The 26775-nt window shown below is 41.3% G+C and overlaps 2 protein-coding genes across 2 annotated transcripts in view; both read right to left on the bottom strand.

Annotated features, from left to right (window-relative positions):
* Positions 1-6034: 6034 nt before the first annotated feature.
* LOC144828120 (maestro heat-like repeat-containing protein family member 2A) lies at positions 6035-25862 on the bottom strand. The gene is made up of 12 exons (XM_078686240.1): positions 25731-25862; positions 24018-24110; positions 22419-22497; positions 21888-22001; positions 21181-21242; positions 19259-19378; positions 16790-16897; positions 14849-14969; positions 12720-12760; positions 12263-12404; positions 7316-7368; positions 6035-6169 (listed from the first exon to the last, which is right to left on the bottom strand). The coding sequence occupies exons 1-12, from the start codon at positions 25860-25862 to the stop codon at positions 6035-6037; spliced, it is 1200 nt and encodes a 399-aa protein (XP_078542366.1).
* The window catches only part of LOC144827452 (uncharacterized), an 85968-nt gene continuing 80255 nt past the window's right edge, over positions 21063-26775 (bottom strand). Inside the window, exons 9-11 of the mRNA XM_078685758.1 lie at positions 24018-24110; positions 22419-22497; positions 21063-22001 (exon numbers count right to left, since the gene is read on the bottom strand). The gene's annotated coding sequence lies outside the window, so the exon portion shown is untranslated. The remainder of the gene's footprint in view (positions 22002-22418; positions 22498-24017; positions 24111-26775) is intronic.

Below are 26775 nucleotides of genomic sequence, written 5' to 3' on the forward strand. Positions count from 1 at the left end.
CCACTGAGGCATGATACCTCTGTTACATCAGCACGTGAGAAGCTCACTCCTTTTGGCTCAAACTCGCCCCTCCCCTCCTCTCCTCTCCTCATTGTCCACTAGGTCATCACTCCTTCCAGCTGCTGCCCACACCACACCTGAGGACAATCGCTCCAATTGCCCGTACCTTCAATGACAGGTCTTCTCCTCTGCTCAGTCTCGAGCCAGGCAAGCAGAGGAGGGTAGGTCTCTTGTGCTCTCCGTGCAGAAACCATGTGAGTATGGTTGCTTCTCTTGAAAACGTTTTCTTTTTCTTTTAACACTAAGTCATTTGGGTCCACTTGATTTACTGTTTCTTTTTACTGACCATCATAGCTCTTTCCACTGTCAGCAGCTGAGCACTACCCTCTGCTTTTGACCTATAGGGCATAATTAATTGATCCAAAGGGTAAGACCCGTCACTCACAATGGAGGACAACCAATCACTTATGATACGCTGAGTAACACGAACACAGATTGGTTTATTTTGTCTGTTCCGTGTATGTTCACTTGCTTATTCTGTTATATTATATGTACTTGTGTGTTTTTGACTTCTTTCACGTTGTGGTGATTGGTCAGCGCCAAAAATAGCATGCACATGTCTACCTTTAGAGACACTATGATACAGTGAGTTGGAAAATTGATTCTGGTGACACATTGAACCAAACATACAAAACATTTGTTTACTGAGTGTTTTCTTCATTTTTTCATTTATTTTCTAGGTTAGATGATCAATTCTAAAGATTTTGAACCAGGTATTTTCTTCTAAAGGAATACCATAGCAGCATATCATGTCTTAGGTGTGGGGTCAGACTATCCCCCGTATTTTTGGTCTTGACGAATCTTTGTGGAACCTTTTTAGGCCATCGAAACACCACACTCACAGATTTAGTCTACTTGGGTACATCACACCCCTGTCTTAGCCCCAATCAAATTATATTTTTTTAATCCTACCAAGGGAACCATCACTTTACAGTTCAGTTCGGTATCTCTTAGATAGTTTTAGTCTCCCTTTACTTCACTGTACACATTTACGAATCTCTGACAGAATATCGAGGCTGAAAATATCGACAGACAAAATATCGACGCTGGAATATCGAAGGCAAGTATATCGACACCCTATCTACAACATGGTAAGTACAAAAATATCGAAACAAAAATATCGATGGCAAAAATATCGTAATTAAAAATATCATTTTTTTAAAAAAAGATAAAATTAAGTAAATAGTACTTATATATATTTTAAACTTATGTTAAAATGTGTTATTATGTTTAAAATGAATAAATAATACATATTTACTATTAAACATTTAATTACAATTAATAATAAAATATATAATATATACTTAATTAATTATAATATATACGTAATTTTTCAAATAATTATAAAATATTAACAAATACTACAATTTAAAAATACATCAACACTCATAAAATAATAACATAAATAATAATAAATAATTATATTTAATAAATAACAACAATTAAATATACTTTCAATATTTTTAAAATTAATTAAATACAACATTATGTAACATCTTAAATACATCAATAAATATAAATAATATTGAATAGCATAAGGGTAAAAATTACTATTCAAACTCCAGAGGGTGCAACAGTAGATAAAGCGTTGGATAGCGTAAGGGTAAAAATTACTATTCCAACTCCAGTGAGTGCAACAGTAGGGAAAGCGTTGGATCGCGTAAGAGTAAAAATTACTATTCCCACTCCAGAGAGTGCAACAGTAGGGAAAGCATTGGATAGCAAGTGGGTAAAAATTACTATTCCAACTCCAGTGAGTGGAACAGTAGGGAAAGCATTGGATAGCGGATATGTAAAAATGACTATTCCCACTCCAATGAGTGCAACATTAGGGAAAGCGTTGGATAGCGTAAGAGTAAAAATTACTATTCCCACTCCAGAGAGTGCAACAGTAGGGAAAACGTTGGATAGCGGGTGGGTAAAAATTACTATTCCAACTCCAGTGAGTGGAACAATAGGGAAAGTGTTGGATAGCGGGTATGTAAAAATGACTATTCCCACTCCAATGAGTGCAACATTAGGGAAAGCGTTGGATAGCGTAAGAGTAAAAATTACTATTCCCACTCCAGAAAGTGCAACAGTAGGGAAAATGTTGGATAACGGGTGGGTAAAAATTACTATTCCCATTCCAGTGAGTAGAACAGTAGGGAAAGCGTTGGATAGCGTATGGGTAAAAATTACTATGCCAACTCCAAAGGGTGCAACAGTAAGAAAAGCGTTGGATAGCGTAAAAATAATATTTAATATTCCAACTCCAAAGAGTGCAACAGTATGGAAAGCGTTGGATAGCGTAGATTGGCAAATTACTATTCCAACTCCAGAGGGTGCAACAGTTGGGAAAACGTTGGATAGGGTAGGGGGAAAAATTACTATTCCCACTCCAGAGAGTGCAACATTAGGGAAAGCGTTGGATAGCGTAAAAGTAAAAATTACTATTCCCACTCCAGAGAGTGCAACAGTAGGGAAAACTTTGGATAGCGGGTGGGTAAAAATTACTATTCCAACTCCAGTGAGTGGAACAGTAGGGAAAGCGTTGGATAGCGGGTATGTAAAAATGACTATTCCCACTCCAATGAGTGCAACATTAGGGAAAACGTTGGATAGCGTAAGAGTAAAAATTACTATTCCCACTCCAGAGAGTGCAACAGTAGGGAAAACGTTGGATAACGGGTGGTTAAAAATTACTATTCCCACTCCAGTGAGTGGAACAGTAGGGAAAGCGTTGGATAGCGTAAGAGTAAAAATTACTATTCCCACTCCAGAGAGTGCAACAGTAGGGAAAGAATTGGATAGCGGGTGGGTAAAAATTACTATTCCAACTCCAGTAAGTGGAACAATAGGGAAAGCATTGGATAGCGGGTATGTAAAAATGAATATTCCCACTAACCCTGGGCGTAGTTCGCGGAGCCGCACTCCGCGGAGCTACGCGAAGACGCACTTGCACTCCGCGACCTACGCGTAGCTCCGCGGACATGCGTAGTTGCTTGCTAGACCCGTTCGCGTGCCGTTTTTCGTCTTCGGGAGCGCGGTGCGCGTGTTCGGGGCGCTGCCTGCATGCTCGGGATGGCTAGCGCGCTAAGTTACCCAAGAGGTTTGTCCCGCCCGCTTGCGTTCCCTTATTTCCTGTTCCGGGTCACAAGTAACGTGTTCGGGTTGTGCAAGACCTGTTCGGGAACTCATCTTCTCGTTCGCACTACAAAAGTGCGTGATCGTGCTAAATATCGCGCGAACCTACCCACGCGGTCGCGACGGGCGCAGCCATCTTGGATTTCACACTCAGTTTCTGCGTGTTCGGCAACTCGATCTTACCAACAAGCATCCTCGCGCGTCCTTATGACGCTATCGCGCATCCAAATGATGTTATCGCGTTCGCACAGTCGCACGGGATTGTGCGGGAGGGTTTACATACATGGTGGCACACGCGACCGGGAAAAAGCGAACGCAGAACCAAGGTAAGCCATTGCCGCGCACGCGATAATGTTATTCAGCGTGCGAGAACTACGCTACGCACCGGATCGCGGAGTAATCGACAGCTACGCGTTCTCCGCGGAACGCGGAGTTGCCGAAACTCCGCAAGTTCCGCGAACGGAGCGTAGTTCTTCGCCCAGGGTTAATTCCCACTCCAATGAGTGCAACATTAGGGAAAGTGTTGGATAGCGTAAGAGTAGAAATTACTATTCCCACTCCAGAGAGTGCAACAGTAGGGAAAATGTTGGATAGCGGGTGGGTAAAAATTACTATTCCAACTCCAGAGAGTGCAACAGTAGGGAAAACGTTGGATAACAGGTGGGTAAAAATTACTATTCCCACTCCAGTGAGTGGAACAGTAGGGAAAGCGTTGGATAGCGTATGGGTAAAAATTACTATTCCCACTCCAGAGAGTGCAACAGTAGGGAAAGTGTTGGATAGCGTAGGGAGAAAAATTACTATTCCCACTCCAATGAGTGCAACATTAGGGAAAGTGTTGGATAGCGTAAAGGTAAACATTACTATTCCAACTCCAGGGAGTGGAACAGTAGGGAAAATTACTATTCCAACTCCAGAGGTTGCAACAGTACGGACAACTTTGGATAGCGTTGGGGGAAAAATTACTATTCCCACTCCAGAGAGTGCAACAGTAGGGAAAGCGTTGGATAGCGTAGGGAGAAAAATTACTATTCCAACTCCAAAGGGTGCAACAGTAGGGAATGCCAATTAATAAATATTTACATAATATATTACACCTTAAAAAATGTAATTAATTACAATTAAATTACTTCCCACCCTATTCCCCTATAAACCCACAACCCACTCTGGTACTAAAACATAACATTTAATAATAATTAACATTAATTACCAATTAAATAAATATTTTATCAATTAAAATAATTAATTGCCAATTAATAATTACATAAAAAATTAATTGTTTACAATTAAATTACTTCCCACCCTATTCCCCTATAAACCCACAACCCGCTCTGGTACTAAAACATAACATTTAAGAAAATTTAACATTAATTACCAATTAAATAATTAATTTATCAAATACAATAATTAATTGCCAATTAATAATTACAATTAAATTACTTCCCACCCTATTCCCCTATAAACCCACAACCCACTCTGGTACTAAAACATAACATTTAATAATAATTAACATTAATTACCAATTAAATAATTAATGTATCAATTAAAATAATTAATTGCCAATTAATAATTAAATAAAAAATTAATTAATTACAATTAAATTACTTCCCACCCTATTCCCCTATAAACCCACAACCCGCTCTGGTACTAAAACATAACATTTAATAAAAATTAACATTAATTACCAATTAAATAATGAATGTATCAATTAAAATAATTATTAGCCAATTAATAATTACAATTAAATTACTTCCCAACCTATTCCCCTATAAACCCACAACCCGCTCTGGTACTAAAACATATAATTTACTTAAAAATAAATGTATTAATATATAAAAATAATACACATATAATAAAAATGTATTTAAATACTTTACAAAAACATATAACACATACATAATAAAAATAAAAAAAAAATACAAATATCGATATTAACCCCTTCAGCGCTAATGACAAGGGTAACTCGTCATGGACTTTCCATTGATTTCAATGGAAAGTCAATGGACCTCGCACACACCCCTTAGCAGCCAAGTGGTTAATAACATCGAAATTAGTTACATCGATATATATGCTATCGATATTACTAACTTCGATATTACTTACATCGATATAAATGAATTCGATATTACTTACCTCAGGGTCGATATTCTGTCCTACGATATTCTTGACATCGATATTCTGTACCTTCGAAATTTTAAACACGATATTTTGGTAGGTCGAAATTTTCAACTCGATATTTTGACTGTGTACCCACATGTACATCACCCCTCACATACAAAATGTCCTTACACAAGTTCTTCTCATCAGACATCAAAAATAAAAAGATCTCCCCTAAAGTGACTCTTCTTGGGGCCCGTAGGGCATTATAGCGCTGGACCTATGAGAAGCAAGCCCACTATGAAGCATTACATCCACAGTGATGTGTGAGGGCACCAAGAAATAATCCTTAAGATTCCCCCTTCTTTGCCCACCTTCCTTTCTTCTTTGCTTTTTGATAGGAACAATACCTCCACGGCTTTTTGCATGAATATGGCCTCACATCCCCTGAATGGGGATTGGCTCTAACATGAAGACTACCTATTGGCTAAAGGAGATCCATTAGGGAAATGAGTATAGCCCTGAAATGTTGTGGCTTTTATTGATTCAAGTGGAGAGGATTACCTCAAGGAGTTCATCTCCATCTGCTTCTTAGTAGGTCAGTCCTTCCAGGGAGTGGGAGAACCATACTTGATTTTCCCAACAAGCTAAGCCCAATGCTGTGTACCCATATTATAAAAATTACCTTTACTAATGGAATACACAGTTCTACCCTTCTCCGACTTTGTGTTAAATTGACTTCTCCAATGGTTCAATACTGACCCTTGAGAGCACTAACCTCCTCATTCACATGATGGGCAAAACTGTCAATCTGTTCGGTGAGTTCTTCCATAAAAGAGACATGCCATTCTCTGTATGGGGCTTGTTTTAGGATAGTCCCCAGGAACTGCAAGAAAAACAGTGAGAGACTTTAATGAAGTAATAGAAACGTAAATGCAGTATCCACGGCTGACGTCTGCAGTGATTTTGAGAAGATAAGGGTAAACAAACTTCAGCTAACAACCTCTGTAATGAAATTATATTTGGACATAAGAACCAGAGAACACATACAGCAATGCTTAAATAGTGTGGTGTGATATCAGTGCTCAGAAGAAACAGGAGGCCTTGACAGTGGCCGTTATTTACACAGAAACACATGCAACAAAACAATGCTGCCCACAAATTATTGTGAAAAGAGCAACAGTGCAGCCATGCAGACAGAAAACACATTGGGACTATGCAACAATATCACATACTTAGAAGCAGAATGCAAAAACATTTTGGGTATCCAGCAAGGGAGCAGAATGTAAATTTAGTGTTAACAAGGGTGAAGACTGAACACAAGGAACATAAAATTTCATCGCAGGAGCACAATAGAAGCTCAGTGGAGTGTGATGGCCTGGCAAAACATACAGTGACAGAGTGACAATTCAAATGAAGATAGGGAGCATTGATCATGTGCCTATCTGATTGCAGAATATGAATTTACTGATAATGTGGAATGCAGTGGGAAGAGTGATAGTGTGACAATCCAGGGAAAGAAGAACGTTGTGCTAGTGTGACTATCCTGAGGGATAAAAAAGAGTCGGAGGAAACAATTACCAGTAAGGGGCTACATTTTTAGCCCTGTGCAACAACAGTCAGATTTATGAGTAATGCAATGATCACTGTGGAGCCTGTAATTTACCTGGGTAAAACATGCAGATAAACTCTGATACATGTAGGACTAGGTGTCGTAAGCATGCAATTTCCAGTTTTATGAATGTCAACTTGGGCCAATAAGGTTTTTAATGCTTCTGGTAAATATTGCATATTAGGGAAATGTTATGTACCGAGTACAGCTGCCCCTCTGTGCCCAATCATAATCAACATCATAGTAACGATCATAATCCATAGAAATAATAGGGATATGGTGAGAATATTGCAACCTCATGGCAGAACAGCACTATGATGGGGTGAATTTAATATCTGCATATATTCACGCTGAATGAGTGGCTTTGGAAAACAAAGAGACAAGCGTCATGTGTGATATTCATTAGCAATTCATCCTTACTGAAACAAGCGTGCATTTCCACTTTGCCAAGTCAAAGTTTCTTTCCGTGGAAGCTGAAATAGTAGTTGGTAAAAAAGAAATATATGTAAGTAAAAGTGAATAGCAAGTAACATTTCAAAGGCAATGTGCTTACATACTAAGCACTAGCAGAAGTAGATTCACACAATTCAAAGTGTGCAAAATGTGTTTGTTGACTCAGCCTGTCCTGGGAATTGAGTTCAAGGTCATTAGTTGTTCATGTGCCCTTGCTGTCACTCTTAGCTCCTTATATCTGGTTGTAATTTTAGGTTTATATATTCTGGTTTCCTTTATTATATAACAGAAAGGTCACCACACCACTTGTTTGCAGAAAATCAGTTTATTACAGAGCTACTGCCAATAAGCATTTCAGCTGTCAGATTAAGCCTTGATCACATAGGGGATCGCCGTTGTGGTTCAGAGTACAAAAGTGCATATGTGCTCTAAAATTACATACACATAGAAAAATACTCCTTTATTATATCAAAGACCAAAATATTTTGTAACACTTCTTAATTTGCTATAATACCCAACGTACTCCAATATAGTCCTAGGTAGTCGCACAAGCTTTTACCGACATTTGTCCTACCTTGCTCTACATAACAGTTCTGGCCCTGACCTTTTACCTAGTTAGGTGCTGCATAAATGTTGTGTAGTTTTCTCAAAAAACTAGCCTAATTTATTATGCATGAGGATTCTTAGTATCACAGCAGGATTACAATCTTGTGCATAATAACTCTGTATAAGGGTGACCACTATCGTCATCCTTGGCTTACATGCCCACAATACCATGGCACATCTAGGTAGAACCCCTGATGGTACCTTTCATGTATATAAGTACCACATCTTTGCTGGGCAAGCCAGAGGAGAAAAAGATTCTATGCTGACATGCTGACACGAGACGCTGAAGTCCCTGCATGCAGACACTCCAGTTAGCAGTCGTCTGACATTACTTGTGGGTTGTCCACTCGAGACCAAGATGGGGTCCTTTGACTTCTCACATCAGGTATTGGGGTTTGCTCTTTCCTAGGAGGTTCTTGGCTATATTCCAACATACATGCTAGGTACACTTAGGTACATCTAGTTAGGGTTTGCATCGTAGGAGTACGCACTATTAACTTTATGTAGTTATATGTCTGCATATATTCACTATTTTATCACCATGGTAGAATTCTACTTTTTATTTACTCTATTGGTGCTTGTAATCGTCTATATCTGTTTCTGTCTCGTGGTTGTTGCAGCACATGTATTTTATGCTAGAATGACTCTGGTTCAATAAATACTTATTGAAAACACCCCCACCATTTAGTCTGTGTATCTCTCTGAGATAAAGTTAGCACAAGTGACCAAGCAAAAAGTATTGTACTGTTTCCATGATCCCTGAGGGGTCAGGGTTCTCTGTTCGATAGTTGCCAGAAACTATTCTCTCCTTGGTAAGGTTGTGGGGCTTATAGTGGCACTGTGAGCTAGCTGGTCTACATACTAACATATCCTTTGGGGGTGTCTGGAATCAGTCTGGACACCAATCCCTTAGTTTATGTTGTCTAAAACGTGGAGATCCTTATAGATTTGTAGGAACTACCCGACTAATTCACATAAGTGACATTATAATTTGCAATTAATTCTACCTTAAAAACACTTCCGCATGATATCTGCTACACAGGCTGAAATAAAAATCTTGTTTTTAAGAAAACAAGGGTGACTAACTGTTAGACCTGTCTGCTTCTGAGAGTCCCCTCACACTATGATTTATTTTGTTCCCCCGTGCCTCCTAAAATGTGTCGCTTTTTCTTTGTCTACCAGGACCTTTTTGTGTGTTGTCCCATGGGGCTAGATGCTCTTTGATGCCCAGTTGCTCACCAAGTTCCTGGCACCTATGTACAAGGCGCCTGACGGAACCAGTGGCATAACCAACTGGGGTTGTCAACCCTAAAATGGTGGACACCATTGTCCCCTATGAGAGTGACTCCCATTGGAGCCCCTCTGACCTCTGACCCTTTGAAGGTTTTGGCGCACTTTGTGTAACCTGCAAACCTGACAGGAATCCCCTCAGGAGTTACAAGTACACAAAATGGCTGCCTTAGGAAGCCCAGTACGGTGGCTCCTAATGACCAAAAAGATACCTTGAAAGGGCCATGTCATTGATATAGCCAAGGAAGGTTCTAGAACCTTCTGGCTCGTGCTGGCATCCTAGGGCACGGGCTATAAAAGGCCCAGTCCCTGGCGGCCATAAGAGAGAATGATCAAAGAACACCAGAAGAAGAGGACTTGACCCCAGATTGACACCTGCCCTGTTAACCCCCTGAGGCAGCTGATAGCGCAGGCAGAAGAGCAGCAGAGGTTGCTGGCGTGGACCCTGACTGGCGTTCCAGTCAGAAGCGTGAGCAGTTACCTCTAGCCTTCAGCACCTGGTCAGCGAGTGCCCAATTGCCCCTCAGAGACTTTGGCCATAGTTAGAGCCTCCCCGCCCCCCAGTGGTTAGATCGCAACTGCAACTCTTAAAAGTGCCACCTTCAACTTAAGTGCCTCCTGGCGGGCGTTTGGACGTCTCCGAACCCACCGCCGTCGACGCGCTGTTTGTGGATAGAAGGTGAGGTGCTGCGCTGGGGCGGGGAAAGGCTGGCCTTCATTTGGGCGAGATTACTGTCTCTGCCCTGCCCGAGTGACTTGGGAGCTGGTGTGTGGGCGGGAACCCCCCGTGAGTGAGCTCGGAGGGAGGATCGCGGAGCCCCTGGAACCCCCCTTCGCCCTTGGGAGAAGTGCCATACTGACTGGAGCGCTTACCGGTGCCGCCGAAGTGAGGTGGGCCGTCTCTACCCCTGAAGTTGCCGCGTTGTTGTGGAACTGTGATGCGGTCTCATTTTGAACTGTGCGCGCAGGTGTTTTGGCCCCTCCGGCAGCCCGTTCGACGGTCCCAAGACTCGTGAACTGGAGCCGCCTTCGGAAACCCCGCCTGCGCTGACAGAAGCGCACAGACTCCTCCGGCAGCAGTAGCATTGAACCGGCTGGCCGCGGAGTGTAATTGCCGTAGTCATTTTATGCCTTTATCTTCCAGATATACGCACAATGAGTTGTGAGTGCAACTAAGGGATTATCACGCGTATCTTGTGCCAGAGAGCCCGAACCCGTGAACACTTCAAAAACTGTAAGAGCACGCATTCCGCATTGAATGACAAACATAATGTGTTTACCCTGAAAGTGATTAATTGGTGGCAGCGATACCAGAATGACCCTGTGATATTTATGTGAAACGATCAGTAACTAACCTGCTAGGAAACTGTCCAGTCATTGCTGATATTTATTCCAGTCATTGCTGATATTTATTCCAGTCATTGCTGATATTTATTCCAGTCATTGCTGATATTTATTCCAGTCATTGCTGATATTTATTCTAATGTATTGAATCATGATATTTATCCAGTATATTTATTTATTAGAGTCCAACTATTTATTCCTGAGAAACCAGTACACAGCTAATCAAACCCATGTAAGAAATGTGAATGTGATTACCTAAGTGAACCTCCTTCAAACCCAGAGAACTTTTACATAAACGAAACGTATTTTTCTATAACAGTGGTGTGGTGTCCTTCTTTTTGTGTGGTGTGCAGGGAGTTATTATTTGGTCATAGCCGGCTTAACACAACAGCCTTCTACCGCCTTGTCACTCAAGCCAAGCTACCCCCCTTTGTGCTGGGCTTGCCTATCGCAGGTCCAACACTAACCTTACAGAAATATGTATCAATCAATTTATTAACAACATAATATCACCAACTTTTCTAAATGTTCCTCCATGTGAACTTCTCACATAGTAGGATTCAATTATGCAACATTTAAAACATTACTTTTAACTGCAACATATGGTTGTACCAGAGTTCTAACATTTTCTTTCATATTAATTGCTGTGAAATACCCTGTTCATCCTTAGTCATCACACAAACAATGTGATGCTATGTAGACTAATCTAACCTACCATGTACCCTGACTAATACCTACTTCTAATACAAACGCAGAGAGAGCGTTTGGTGTTTATAAATGTGTGTGCAAAATCTCTTCTGTATTGAGGCCACCAGGAGTTTTTGTTTCAAGTTTAGTCATTAGAAGAGTTGGTGCTACTGAGTTGTTACAATAAGTCACAATTGAAATAAAAGAAAATGTGCCAAAACAGGGAGTGCTCTAAAATAATGTTGACCTTGGATATACTGAAGAAATATTTTTTTCCATGTTTATGGAATTTGTTGGCACATATGTACTTTAAAACACTGAATCAAGATGCCACATTCTTATGTGATCAAGGCTGCGTCTGACAGATGAAGCGCTTCATGGCAGAAGCTTTGTATTAAACTGATTTTTTCGGCAAACCAATGTGTCAACTGACTTTCTGTTATATGCGGAAGTAACCCAGAACTTGCAAGAAGATACCTGACTCCGTTTCAGTTATTGCCTCATACGGTTTGGAGTATGGCATCGGCCAGCTACAAAGAAAGACTGTGACTATTTCTTTTTTTGCTTACTTATACAAGCCCTCAGCCAGACCTCCTTATCTGCTGGTCTAACATGTCCTATCATTCACATTCTCTTCTGTCCTCCACAGCATACATCATGGGCCAATTCTGACTTTGGCTAACTTCACTGTGAACAATGGCATTCTGCTTTTTCACAAGGAGCACATCCACACACAAATTATTTTCATTTATTAAGAATGTGACCTTTTGAGACCAAAACAGTATTTTTTATCTTGGTATGAACCTGGCATCATCTCTCACCACAATACAAGTTTATAAAAACGTGAAAAAAACATTAGTGGACAAGGTCTAAAAGCTAGCAGCCAACACCAGACTTAATGGCTTTGTCATTGGTCAATGGTTGTTTGAAATGCCATTAATACTTGTTTAAATTGTGTGCTCACTGGTTCATGCTTTGGGGTCTCACCTTCTAAATATGTTATCAGCGGGGGGATCTTCTTTCTGAGGAGTTTTGCTAGAAATGGGTAATTTGCAGGAATCAGCCGCGCGAGAAGAGCCATGACTGAAGTTCCCCTTTCGACATCCCAGCGAGGATATGAAGAAATTACCTGAAAACCCACAACAAAGAATTCAGAAAGTGATTCTGTCATGAGTTCCTATTCTCTAGCCTAAAACTTCTGGAAATGCTACCTTGTTCTCTAAGCAGTACTTAGTACCAACCACATTTTGGCTGTTTCTGTTCAATGTAAGTAGCATGTCGTACTGATAACCAATTTACTGGAAATAAAACCATCAAATTCAAAAGGAAAAAAACTGAGTTGAATTTAAGATCTCTATTAGCAGGTTGCATAGAAATGGCAGCAAACAACTTGGGAAGAGGGATCTGGTGGAATATGATGGGGTGGAATGTGATACTCACTCACCAGCAATCTTATGAAGAGTCTGTGTATTGGAATTTCTTTAGCTGTTTAGGTACAAAAGAACGAAGATATGTCATACTCAATCCATAAATTACTGAGCAATACTTGCCAAAGGAAGACACATGGCTGACACACACACTTAAGACACCCAGTAGTACCTGTAAAGAAGATGATGGGTGATGGGTGGCATTTCAATGAGCCTCTAGCGGTCATGAGGATGCTTTGAAATTCCTGCAAATACTGGCAAAGGCACCCTTACCACTAAGGAGTGCCCAGAGGTTTACAGTACCTTGACAGCCTATGCTGCAATTCTCTTCCTCCCTCCCTTAGTGGTTGCTGTCAAGGAATGAAAGCTGGAGGAGGAGCTACCTAAGCTGCCATGCATAGGTTCCTGCTACAGATTTCATTGAGGGATAGAAGACTCCAGTGGGATAAGAGAGGATGCGTCATAAGCCGTGGACGTGCTTTACATCCTGAAGGACTATGGAAAAATGGGAGCCATTTTCTGAAAAGAGGACTTGCATATCTATTTTCTAATAAGGTTAACGACCTGGGGCAAGCAAGAACGAGCACATATTTTGCCTGTTCGATTCTGCTCAGGACTCCTAACATGAGTGACAAATAAATAGACTATGATACCATCTGCCCAGGTCACTTGCACTTTATCAACACATCCACTGGAAAGTTGAGCGGGGAGAGCTAATTAGAACCCTGGAATTATAGCAATTACAGGTATTCACCACCAGATGCGAATCTCCTTCGTAACCTTGGAGTCAGTCAAAATATTTATTTTCACTTACCATCATTGAGCATGCATCCCTGCTTACAAGTGAGGGCCAATAACTATGTATGGAACTGAAGTCCCAAATGTTGAACCAGAAACATTGCAGAGACAAATATCATAACTAATAACTCCATGGAGAAATAAAATACATCCCTGTTGCGGTCGGCAAAAGTAACAACACATAAATAGGTACCATACCCAGCAGGGTATGATCAACATACTAGACAGAAGTAACATCATGGAGAGCAAGAATACTCCAAGGTTTGAAGAGGAGCAGTAGAGCCCTGAGTAGCCTCATGGTGTGTGGAAACCTGGGACAGTTAGTACATTGCATTTAGGGGGTAGGAGCATTAACCAGACTAAGAGCTGAAACATACAGGAAAGTCACTTTATGTCTGGCAAACTACAAAAGGTATATAGGGATTATTTAAAAGCCCTTTGTGCCACCTGTGCATCAATTTTTGAGACACACCAGCAGTGCAACCTGCTGCTCCATATTTACAAGGACAGGTAAAGCCAACCTGTGTGACTTTTAATGCCCTTGTAAATATGGCCCCTTTACAGGCAACACTTTGTGTGGAACAGTTGTGCCATGGGTTTTGCTGTGAGATTTCCTGCGCAACACCCAAGGCTTCTGCCGCATTTCCAGATTTACAAGAAATAGTACACCTGGAAATCTGTAAGAATGCTACACCTCCCCAGGGGGAGGTATAGGGAGGTGCAACAAGAACACATATTTTTATTTCTCCTCGTTGTTTACCTCTTTCTACGCATACTGCATACTGCAGCACATTTAGGAAGAGGAAATTACCTATTGTGATTGTTTTTGTGCACAAAGGTATGCCTAACTGCATAAAAACAAAGATATGCCTTGGTGCACAAAAACAATCATCCCTGTGACGCTGCCACCCTTGCACCATGGTACAAGGGTGCCTTCATAAGTGCATGGCAGCTAATTATGCACCAGCACTGGAAGAGCAAAGGGATCCATTATATCATTGTAGATATGAAGCATCCCGGTGCTGCGGAATTAACGCAGCATGGCACAGCCAAATGGGTTGAGGCACAGCAATTAGTTATTAACTCCTTATGAATAAGGCTCACAGCGAGCAGCAACATCAGCACAGACACATCTATCTCTAAAAGGAGAGCAATAAATGTTATTTGAAATATTGACACCCACATTCTATAGTAACTCAACCATCACATCCTGAGCTAATGGACTGGTTCTTCAACTCATGCCTGATCATGACAAAGTAAGAGGGGATCTGGGGAGTGGAGGAGGAAGCATTAACCACCTTCAATAATAGATCCCACTGTGTCAATGAGTAGGATGCTTAACACTCACCACATTCATGAAAGTTGATGCTTGCTTTCTTATCTACAACAAGTAGCATCTGGCACAGTGCTGGCACAGATGAAGTATAGTCATCTTCCAGCATGTAGCTCAAAATCTCTTTCCAAAATCCCTGCAAGAAAGAGCAGCGAATGTGTTATTAGTATCATTAGCATTTAATAGGGCTGCATTCCCACAGATAAACAGTCATAGCCGGTGGGAGGGTTTCTGGTGGGTCTTCTGGAGATGGGGCTACATTTGAATTATCCCCTTCCTGATACCATTCCTTGCTGATGGGGCCCAAGACAGATTGCTGGTATTACACTGATGTAGCACCAACCCTGTTCAATGCTACAATCCGTGATTCTATATCCGAGGAATTATTTGCAGAGAATGAGTGCAACATTTATTCTCCAAAAACCCTGTGAGTGAGCTGCTTTGTAAATGATCTCATTATCTGCTGTTATCCTCATAACAATCACAAAACAGAACTATCTTTATAAATGTGCCAGAGTGTGCAAAGCTATGGCTGGGAATGAACGACCCTGTTGATATGAAATATTGGTGCTTGATGTATCAAGTAGCAAATAGGAGATGCAGATTGAGTAGCTATGTTTTGTAATGTGACTGATGTGCCATTCAATCTCGTTTCAAAGTGGCTATTTAGACTAATTTGGAAAACCTGCCTCATTAAAAAAAATGAGGTAGAATTCGACAATCTTCTATGAATGCCGGAAATGCTGGGAATGAGGACTGCATGGGACAGCAGACCTCTATCCCTGCAGCAGAGGAAACAGACTTTACATCGCGTCTCAAATCACGCTGTGCCTTAACAACTTGGTCCAAACCACTAATAATAATAATAATAATGAGATTTATAAAGCACATAGCTGTGTCAGCTGCGTGTCCCAGCACTGGGGTATCAGTCCTATTATACAGAGTAAGAAGATGAATTTCCCTAATTTAAGTTAGCGTGAAAAACCATGTTTTTAAATTCTTGCGATATCGTATTTCAGATTTTTCTTGCCTAAGCCAAAGTGGTAGGGAGTTCCACATCTTGCCTGCCAAGTAGTTGAAGGAATGGCCTCCAATGTGAGCATTTTTGATTCTGGGGATAGATGCAAGAGAGGCATCAGCTGATCTCAGATTTCTTTTAGGAAGATAAGGTGTGATCAGAGGTGAAGATATTTAGGGCCTTTATGATTGAGAATCTTGTGACAATAGCACATGGCTTTGAAATATACCCAATGCCTTAACGGAAGCCAGAGCAGCATTGGTAGAGCTGGGGCTGATGGTGAGTGTCTAGGCAGATGAAATAGCAGCCAAGCTGCCATATTCTGCACCCACTGTCGTCTTCTTCATCATGTCTGTGACACTCCGCGATACAGAACAATGCAGTAATACAGTCTCAACATGATTAAAGACTGGACCACTGTCTTTCTGGCAGCTTCTGGCAGGAAGACAAGATGTTTTTAAGGTATTTAATATCCCAACACATTGCCCTGCAAGACTCGTAATTGCTGTACGTGCCCTAATGTGTCTTTTCAATGCATTCCTTTATCAAGCAAGCCAATACAACCACTTCCCTGAAGGAAAGCGTTGTTGGACTAATGTTGTACTTTAAGTCCAACTCTTTCCCTACAGTTGCTCAGACTGGAGTTGGAATAGTAAATACTATTCCAAAGTCCAGTGCTTTCCCGAAGGCAAATCATGGTAAACACTTGGGTGAAAAAGGAATGCATTTTAAACATGCATTCATGGTTCAGATCACTATGTGCATATTTCCAACATACAAACATGCAGCAGAGAGAGCTTTACTAAAACATGCTATTATGTGAGTTAGAGGATAATGAAGATAACCTGGGAATTGAGGAGTCTTTGGACATTCTGCAATTTATATTTTGTACACTTCTAGTTTATTGACCCACCTTATTTCACATTATTCTCACTTACCTCGTCAGTATTTTTATGGCGTAATGCAATATTATTGAGGAGCTGAAAGATTTGGATGTGGATGGTCTCTTCTTCAACATCAGATTCAGGATCCATGTGACTAATGCCCTGTGAAAATGTGGAAAAGCAAGAGAAGTAAAGTAACATATATTTTCACATCATTTTCACTGTGTTTTCTCTCCTCATGGAGGGTCAAGAGATTTGAGAGTGAAAACATCACAATTTTCAAATCTAGGTTGTAAGCACAGAGAGAACCTCTTGGCTTAAATTCAAATGTGAAATTAAAACCACTAGCCGCAAACATGTAAATAAAAATGTATAAATGAGGGTATGCACCCATGCTCCGCTCTACAGAGAATAAAAGTATATGGTCATTTGGCGGAGAAGTGTATAGCATTCATATACAGTGAAAATACCGGTGGACTCACTTATAATATGTAAGGTTCTGATGCACTGGGAACTACATCTGACACATTGCACCTCTGGCACCACAAGGTAGTCTCTCTCGCTCACTACAAAGATTGTGATGCCCCATGAGGCCTCCCCTTGCTGCTTGATGGGGAAGTATGCGCTACATTATGGTACTTCTAACACTCAATAAGACAAAACCGGGAACTGCATTTTTGGGAGGCAGTGCTGATATGAAATACTGATTTGAAGTATGTTTGTGCTACTTTGTGTAGGATTTGGTAGTTTGCCCTGTTAGGCATTTCAACGATAAAGCGGGGTATGTAACAAGAAGGAGCCCACTAGATAATGTATTATCAGTGAAAAACAAAGTTTATCAGTGCATTCGCTGAATGCCCACGTGCCTTGCCCAATCACCCAAGAAATTTCCCAGTTAGCCCCGGCAAAGTCTAAGGGCCAGTTGTCTCACATAGGCTGGATTATGTGGTAGGCCTATATACTGCATGGGAGCACTGCTGTTGAGACGTGTATGGAGCGAGTCCCATTCTCACAGTGTCTGACCATCTTATTTCTTTGCACTCATGCCAGTCAACATGTGCATCTGGTTACTAAAATGGGATCTAGGTATTCAAGCACCATTGTTACAATGCGATGCAACATAAGGACAGGCATCTGAATTGTTCCTGGCATGATGCCTCTGGCTTGTTGTAAAAAAAAACTATGGACAGTGTCTGGCTCATCTATTAGTTGAGCTTAATGGGAACCCAAGAGTAAGACTAAGCATGGACTGCAGACACTCTGGATTATGGTCAGGCCCCAAGGAGATGGATACCAGACGTCATCAGTAGTGCCCAATCCCCACACATATTACTGAGCATGGACTTGAGTTGTGCATCTTGGTACAACTACTTTGTAACATGGATGCATTGGCCAAGCTTGAGGAAGTCCTACCTGGTTCACAGTGATCAAGAAGGTCATGGCACCTCTGCTGTTATGGAGGAATTGGTGAGACCATAAACCACTGTGGCCTACTCTCCCAGAGACACTGACAAAGCCAAGAATACTGCATTTTGCAGACACCATGCCACCTGCCATTGCCCATGCTGCCACATATCACCTGCAGCCCCACAAGCACCAGTGAAGAGCACTGATCCAACACCCATTCCTGACCCCTAGTCAGATGACAGGTGTTTCCTCCAGCTACTAGAGATAGGATCAACGTGTAAGTGCCCAAAGGACTTGAGATGGTCCAAGAAAAGAGAAGAAACAGAAGAAGTGCCCAATACAAAATCATACATGAGGCCTGTGGAAGAGGAGGGCAATGAAGGAGAAAGAGAATAACTAAAGGATATTATCAGACCACTTTCTGAAACTTGTTGTTCACAACAGTGGACGATTTTGCACAACATAAGAGCAGGATAAAAGTTATAAAATTGCCAGAAGTGCCACAGTACGAATCAAACCAGCTGCAATAGTTGAACTTTGGGACAACGACTCCACTTGCAGTTGACATCACTAACTCAGACCCCACAATAGTAAGGGTACACTAGGTTAAACTTTTCACAATAATGGAAAAATCATAGATTGGGTATACTGGAAGAATGACTCTTGAAGTGAAAGCTAAAAGTAAATTCACTTGACTGGTTTGGTTCACATCATGGGCACCCTGGAATAGCAAGACATGAAGAAAAGGCATGTACAGTGTTGGCACTGATGGGCAGCTGCTGAATTTCAGGTGCAAATGTAAGCAGACAAATGGATAAGGGACACCCATAAAAGTGACGGAGGGAGAAAGACGCACTGGAGTGGAAGTAGGGAACATCAAGCTCAAATGAAGAACATAGAATGTCAAGGTGAGACTATGGGAACTAATGAGAGGGACATGAGGTCTATATTCCACCATCAGGGGCAAATATGTGACACTGCTGATGTATATTATATGGCAAAGTAACTACGTTGGGACACAAGGGGGCTAAAAGGTCCACTTATTTCTTGTGTGCTGACTACTGTTGCTGTTCCCTAACACGTTCACCTACCCAAATATGTGCATCTGCCACTTACCTGCTCTTTGATAAGGAGGCTGTTTTTTTTAAGCACATAATCCATCACAGCTCTTCCATTCACATCATAAAAACCTTTGGCTGTTAAACTGGACATTAAACTTAAAGTGGCAAGAATAACCTGTAATTGAGAAAAAAGGTAAGCATGGTTAGTGAGAAACCCTTTTGGTGTATGAATAGGAGAAAATCACACATTCCAGTGAGAAAGTAGCAAGGGAGTGTGAGAAAACCATGCATTCTCTCCTTCCTTTTGTCCACAGAGTAGACAGATATACATTTTTATGTGTGGAAAACCAGTACCTGGATACAACCTTTTAAAGTATGTTGCAAAAAGGGCTATTATGACACTCTGAGAATGAAACTAGAGTCAATTTAATTAAACTGTTTATACAGAGTGTCTGACTGAAGTGTGATTGAGGGAATATTCAAATATTCCAGGTGGGCTACACCTTCTATAGGTGCCTGAGATTTGATAAAAGATTAAAATAAAATTACAAAATATGCCTAGGTAGCTTACAACCAACAAAAAAAGCTCTCAGGACCTGATATTGATTACAAAAATGCAAATGAGAATTCAATAGGCTGTGGATTCCACTGATGAGGGAATTAAAAAAAAAACTAGAGTTGTCTGTGGGAGAATGATGGCTGCTGTCTAACTCCACCTGTAAGATTGAGCAGACATCCCAACACAGACAGCAGATAACAAATGGGTTGCAGTACTTAGAGTTCATTGTCCCACACCTTGTTGTTTGGTTGATCCATATCACTTTCAAGAAGTCGTTTTGGCTCAAGACCGTAAATAGTCACAATCTCCTGTATCCAGCATTGAGTTAAAACTCACTTCCCTAACATGGTTCTGTACGCTGTATATTTGCACAATCTGGCCACAATGGCTTCAACTGCCAAAGAATACATCCATGCTTGATTTCTGTGATTCTAACATTCCTAGCAGAGTCCTGTCTCTGATGTTCCTGGTTTAATCTGAAAAATATCTAAGAATAACTTGGTTTATATCGTGCCCTGATGTTAAAAATGACAAACCCAATACACCTCTCAAAGAGAATCCAATAGAGACAAAGTTATGGAAATACAGCCTTTTGCTCGTTATCGAAAGAAAACAGCTTTGTTGATTTTCCTTTGTGCCTATGTCCTGTGCTTGCTAACATGCTGAACATGGTGATTCTGATACTGAGTTACTTGCTTTCTCCATGGCACTGAGGTCAGGCACATTGTGGACATACATGGCATCAAGAAAGTCACATATATTCCAATTTCTACATAAAATACATCTTTTATATCACAATCAGACTTTTCAAACGTGCACATTGAATATTATCCTGTATTATCGATTCACGTTTGGTGAGATTTCGCTGAGACATAGCCCAAATATTATTCTTGGTAGAGACATTTGAAATACTTTACACCACGGTTGTTAAAGATTTGAGGAGATATTAATATTCAGAACTTCAAAACCCCTTATTTGATCATCAACATTCTCCTCCTCAGTGAGGGGTATTACAGATCAACTCAATGTGAAATACAGACCAAATATGTTAACAGCATACACAAACTTTCTTTTAACACACATTTATTAAACAATTAGGGATCAGCAACCTCTGGGATTGGGTCTGAAAATAATGCATTGACACAGACTAGGGCAGGAAAACTGGGATATGTCCACTTGGACAGGGAGACAATGGAACACAAGACACACTGAACTGACAGAAATGGCTGGAGGTTGCATGACAGAACACCTCCACTGAAGACTTGCCTTGGAGAAAGTCAACAGATTGTGGTGTGCAAACCACAGCTCTGAGTCCATGTAAGTAGGACTACTGCACTATGCAAAAACTGCATAACTTAATTAGATTGAGTTGCTAATTATGAAAGTGCTTTAACACACGTATAATAGCTTGATGGTACCTTGCGATTGTCATCCTCAAGCACGTGACGGACAGCATCCAGGTAAAAGGCACCTTCTGAATCTATTAAATAAAGCCATACACCAAATGTTCATAACACATAGATATTGACTTTGTCTATTAAGATCAAGATTAATACATAAGTAGTGAAGTTTCAACTATCAACTGTGATTACCACCCTGAGGGTCCTGTCTTTCAGTTTTGGTTTGTGAGTCTGTGACTGTGAGCCCCATGGGGCTATCAATGCCTTCCTGTTTCGCCGTGCATGTCTGTGTCATCATGTACCACTGAGCGTGTCTGTGTCGACCTGCTCCATATTTTATTTCCCTTTTTGTTCCTGTCCAGTGTCTATGTCAGGATCGGTTTTCACAGTGTCCCTGTCCCATTAATGGCTCACAATGGGAACAATTAACCGAAAAGAAAACAGTGGCACTCCTTTATTTCTTCACCATGATTCACATAATTGAAGTTGATGTAAGCAAGACTTTATTCGTAAATTGCAGTGCTCTACCAGGAAAAGTTGGCAGTTAATGTAGCTGAAGAATATAAAATTGAAGTATTTTGCTTATAGCTGCACCATGTTGGACAAGTAAGGGAGTAAGTTGGGAATACAACTTAGGGCTCCAGATTCTATGACAAGCATTTTATCCTTTTAACTATTTTCCCTGCCTAAATCACACACTGCCACCCACCCACTGACAGTCTTACCAGTTTCCGAAAGGAGCTTGCAGAGCAGCTGTAATGTTGTGGCACGGGACTCTGCACCTATCTGCATCAAGCTACTTTCGAAATATTTATGGACCTCACTAGAGTGAGAATGGGCTGCAAGAGTAAAGTGAAAAGAAAAAATAGACATAATTGAAAAATAACACAACATAAAATTATGCAAGAAGGAACTCAACGCCGGGGAGCAGCCCATCAAGGCCATTCTTCAACGCATGTCCAGGAGGTATGTTATTAATGGTCTGCAACATTTAATTATGATCTTACCAGCACATGGTGGCCATGTGACTACTATAGCTGTATATAGTAAACTGGGCACCATATTCCAGTAGCAAGCCAACCAATGTACTGGGTGGGGAGATAAATACTGAAGCAATAGTAGCTTTTAAGACGATCAAGTTACGTGCAGGGCAGTGTACAGAAATTAATGTTACAGAGGACCTGATCCCTAGTAAAGGCCAATATATACTTGCAGTATCACAAATATATACATACATACATTTATGACCAACTCACCCAGTGACAGGATAATAGCCGTGGACAACTTGAGTGGCTCTTCTGTTTCATCGGAAACCCCACTTGAGGGTGTGCAGATCTGCCAATAACAAAGCCATAACAAATAATAATGGAAGCTAGGCTATCTGAAAGCCAATCCCATACATACAGACAGCAAATAACTTCCAGTGGGGGAATGATAGCATAGGAGTTTGTCAGGACTTGTGGGGCCATGATCCATACCACGCTACAGTAAAATTAATTGTGTGGAATACAGCATATTCAGGGTGCCCGATATTGGTGGAAGTGCAAATTCTCAGATACCACTCTAAGATGGATGCCTTACTTTCCTATGGTTTTAGGATAGTTTGTAGACTCAGAAGTCTGGTGAGATTGCAGAAGGTAGTGGTACTTAATGCTTTTAACAAAGCTGGCACTAGTGGCGGCTATTCAACATAATCAAGAAGAAGGCTGTTGTTACACTTCATCTTGGTTTATCTCTGGGGACGGTAAAGCTGTTCCCCTTTTGCGTCCTACGGTGTCTGGCCAGCATAGTGGGTTGCATGCTTTTCAGAGCAGGCCTTTTTTGCTTCACTTTTTGCCCATTTTGCGTCCCAGGTCTCTAGTCAGCAGAGTGGGGAGCGAGTGCTTCTGCCAGTGGCTTCATTAGGGCCTTTTTCTGTTCTCGCCGCCACTTGCTGTTTCTGCTGTACCACTTCATTTTTTTTTCTTTACCGGCATTCAGTTCTCGCACTTTGGTCCTCATCAGAGATGCTTGTCTTTTGTTTCCCATTCATTCCAGATTCCACGTGCCAGCATTGCTATTTGGAATTTCATGCTTATGGCCGTCAAGATGTGCACCTGTTTTCAGAGGGCCTTCTTATATGTGGACTGGGGTCTTGAATGCTTCAAGTTTGGATTGTAAGGATATTCCAGAAATGTTGTGTATTTGGATTATTTAAACTAAATTGTGGGGTAGTTTCTGCACATATTGACTTTAGGAACCTTAGTGGGATAAATACTGAATTTCCTTGATTGATGGCATTAATCAAATGTATATGATATAGCCTTATTATTATTAAATATATAGATTTAAGATTGGGTGTACTGTTGTTGGGAATGTCATGAAGAGTCCAGTATATGTTATATAGTAAAGTCTAACTGGACAATTGAACCTCCGAGATAAGCTTTGTTAGTATTATGTATCTGTTGTAAACCATTGTTATTGGGTACAGCTTTTTTCTTTCGGGTCTCCATCCTTGGTGTTACCCCTGGGTCCCTTCCCTTTCCCTGACACTCTGTTCCTCTGTTACCTATTATCAGAGCCAGAGCTGCCGGGAGGCACACTTATGGGTGGTTCTTGCAGAGGAGCTCTCAACACTGGCAGATTTATATCCATTGTCTTCTTTCTTAGCATCCTAGAAGCAAATTGGTTCATATAGGATTTTTATGGATTATAATTTAATATTTTATGCAAGAGAGTTCACAAATGTTGCCCTTTAAAAACACTCCTACTATAAATTGGATTAAGGAGAAACTTTATTTGTTACAATATGTTACACAGGAAATGCCTGTCGCCTCCCACTGAAATACTTTGTTTGTCCTCATGTATATACTTACCAGGTGATGCAGGACGGCAAGCACGGTTGGCACAGTTCCATTCAGCGCTCTGCAACTCTTAGTAACAGCTGCCTTGATGCATAACTCAAGGGTCTGCAAGGAGATAAGAAAATTGAGATGAGGCCAAAGGGCAGTTTGTGCAAATGATGATGGTCAGTGGTGAATTATAAACTTCAAAGTGTAAATTCTGTCTGAATTCAAGAGTGAGTTGGTGTGCGAATGAGCTCTCTTGTGTACTAATTCTAAATAGATATGACCACAAGTAGATTTTGACAGATGACCGTGCTTATGTCTAATTTTTTCTTTCCTGGTTGCTCTGTTTTCTTGACTCACAGTGCCTTAAGATCTCTCAGATCCACGTAGAGATTTCTGTAGAGGTTATCTGTTGGAGTCAGATGTTGGATTTTAGTCCATCAAGGAACCAGAAGAGAACATGTTCAGCATTTAACAGGGGCATGCCCTAACACATGTAGCCTAGACTCACTTGTCATTGTAGGCCCTGTATTCTTAGCCACTGTTGATGATGGCCCTTGCCTTGGTTGTCCTAGTTCTCTTGGTGGTTCTAGTTCTCTTGGCTGTCTGATACTCCTTCTTCTTATGGCACTGTCTAGATCCTCTTGGCCATCTTAGTCCTTTCCTTCCTGGCCTTGGTCTTCCTGCTCCTGGTCTTCCTGCTGGTCTTGGTCTTAATGGTACCCATCAGTTTTGTTGATCTCTCTTTCCTTTTTTATATCATCATACAGCCTTTGCTTTTCCTGTCCCTAGTTCTCCTGATGCGTGTCCCGTTGTGATTCCCTTGATGGTTGTGTCCTCTTGATGGACCTGGTAATCCTAGTGCTCCTGGACTTCCTGGTTGCCCTAGTCCCTCTACTCCTCTTGGTCATTCTCCTCTTCCTGGTCTTCCACCTATAGGTTTTCCTCTTCATGCTCCTGGTTTACCAGGTCTTCCTTTTAATAGTTCTCTTAATCTTCATATTGATTTTCATGTTCTCCTTTTTCTAGGTCTCTTCCTCCTGATCATCCTCTTATTCTTCTTTCCTCTCTGTCAACTCATATTTTCCTCAAAATCATCCTCCAGGTCTTCATCTACATATTCATGGTCCTGGTCTTCTAGGTATTGGCCATTGTCCATAAGTAGCCCTTATCCTCCTGAGATCCTACTCCTGTTAAAAGGATTATCTTTACCATGGTGCTTATTGCTGTGTCCCTCCTAGTTGTTCTTCTGGTGCTCTTGCCCTGGTGATCTTCAATCTTTTCATTCTTCGGGTCCCAGTCCTGCTGGTCCTCATGATCTTCATTGTCCTTATGTTCATGGTCCAGCTAATCTTGGTCATCCTCTTCCTGGTCCTCTGGATCCTCTGGTGCTGTTATTCCTAGCGATCCTGGTGTTGGCCCTCAGGTTTTTCATGGTGGTCATGGTGGTGACTGCTGTTCTGGACCTCCTAGCCTGTGCTTTCTCTTCATGGTCTTCTTCCTCTTACTGGTCTCCCTCCTCCTGGTTTTCCTCCTTATTCTCCCAGTACTCTTAGAAATCCTTTTCCTATTCTTCCTGGTCTTGATCCTCTTGGTTTTCCTAGTTCTTGGACATGGTATTGGTCCCCTGTTGGTTCAGGTTTTCCAAATCCTTCTGGTGGTCCTGGAGTTTCTAAGCTTCTTGTCTGTCCTGCACCCCCACCTCCCCTTCTACGCATCCTCATGGCCATCTTCCTCCACCTCATTCTGTGTAGGGTCTTCACACTGGTGTAGGTTCTCCGTGTTGACCTGCCCATCTTCTTCCTTCTTGTTCTGGTGATCCTGGTCCTCCTGATGACCCTCCCTTTCCACTTGCACATCCTTCTTCTCCATTCCATTCCATTCCAAAGTAGCTTTATTCGAAGTATACTCATAAAAGCACAAAACAAACAACATTTAGATACAGTTAAAAATGCCTTGGCTGGATAGTTAAAAATGTTTGATAAAACGTAGATCTCAGAGCAAATGGACGAGATAAAAGTTACATTAATACAATTTTCTTTGCATTATGAAATACATTACAGCAGACAAAAACAATTTAAAATAATCAATCACATTCAGTGGCCAGGCAAGGGAAGTTAAAATTAATGTTCACCAAAGAATTACCCAGATTTAGGTTTCAGCCTTATAGCCCACGCCCATCCTAGGTATTTGGCTACCGCTATTGTGATAAATGGTAAAGTGCTGGTGCGCATAAGCCTTTCCGCTTCGGCGCTCCTAAATGTGCAAAGTAGTTTGCACACTGGAGCCAGCCAAACTCGCCTAGGGAGTGCACAGGCGGGACAGGCAAAAAACAGGTGGGCAACTGTTTCGCTATGACTCCCACAGGCAGGACAGATGTTATCACTTGTGGGAGTCCACCTGGACATAAGGGACTTTAAAGGTAAGGAGCCTGCCTGAGTTGGAAGTAAAGCTTCCTATCTCTCGGCCTGGTGATATTACCCAATAGGATTCTAATCTGGGTGTGAGTTTTGTTTCTAAGAAGATTCCCACCATAGAAGATTACTCCAAGCATTAAAAGCAGCCCACTTCCAATACTTCTCTTTTAGGATGTTTAGAGGGAAAAGAAGCCTCTAATGGGTTCTCCCGTAGCATTCTCATTCCCAGGCCAATCAGGCTATTCCTAACACCTCTTAACCAACCGATTTTATGGAAGGCATCAGATTTTATTACATCCAGAAAACCTGAGGCATATGATGAGACTTCATGTGTTGTTCACAACCTGCGCCAAGATAAAATCGGACGC

The sequence above is a fragment of the Lissotriton helveticus genome, chromosome 4_1 (genome assembly GCF_964261635.1).
Source record: "Lissotriton helveticus chromosome 4_1, aLisHel1.1, whole genome shotgun sequence".
NCBI lineage: Eukaryota > Metazoa > Chordata > Amphibia > Caudata > Salamandridae > Lissotriton > Lissotriton helveticus.

What these genes read in the sequence shown, in the direction of transcription:
- LOC144828120 (XM_078686240.1), bottom strand. Translation starts at nt 25,862, where the DNA reads ATGGAGAAGAAGGATGTGCAAGTGGAAAGGGAGGGTCATCAGGAGGAC. An exon ending in GGCTATTATCCTGTCACTGG is followed by an intron (nt 22,002 to 22,418) that starts GTGAGTTGGTCA and finishes TTACTCTTGCAG; the next exon opens with CCCATTCTCACTCTAGTGAG. An exon ending in GACTCTTCATAAGATTGCTG is followed by an intron (nt 12,405 to 12,719) that starts GTGAGTGAGTAT and finishes GTGGGTTTTCAG; the next exon opens with GTAATTTCTTCATATCCTCG.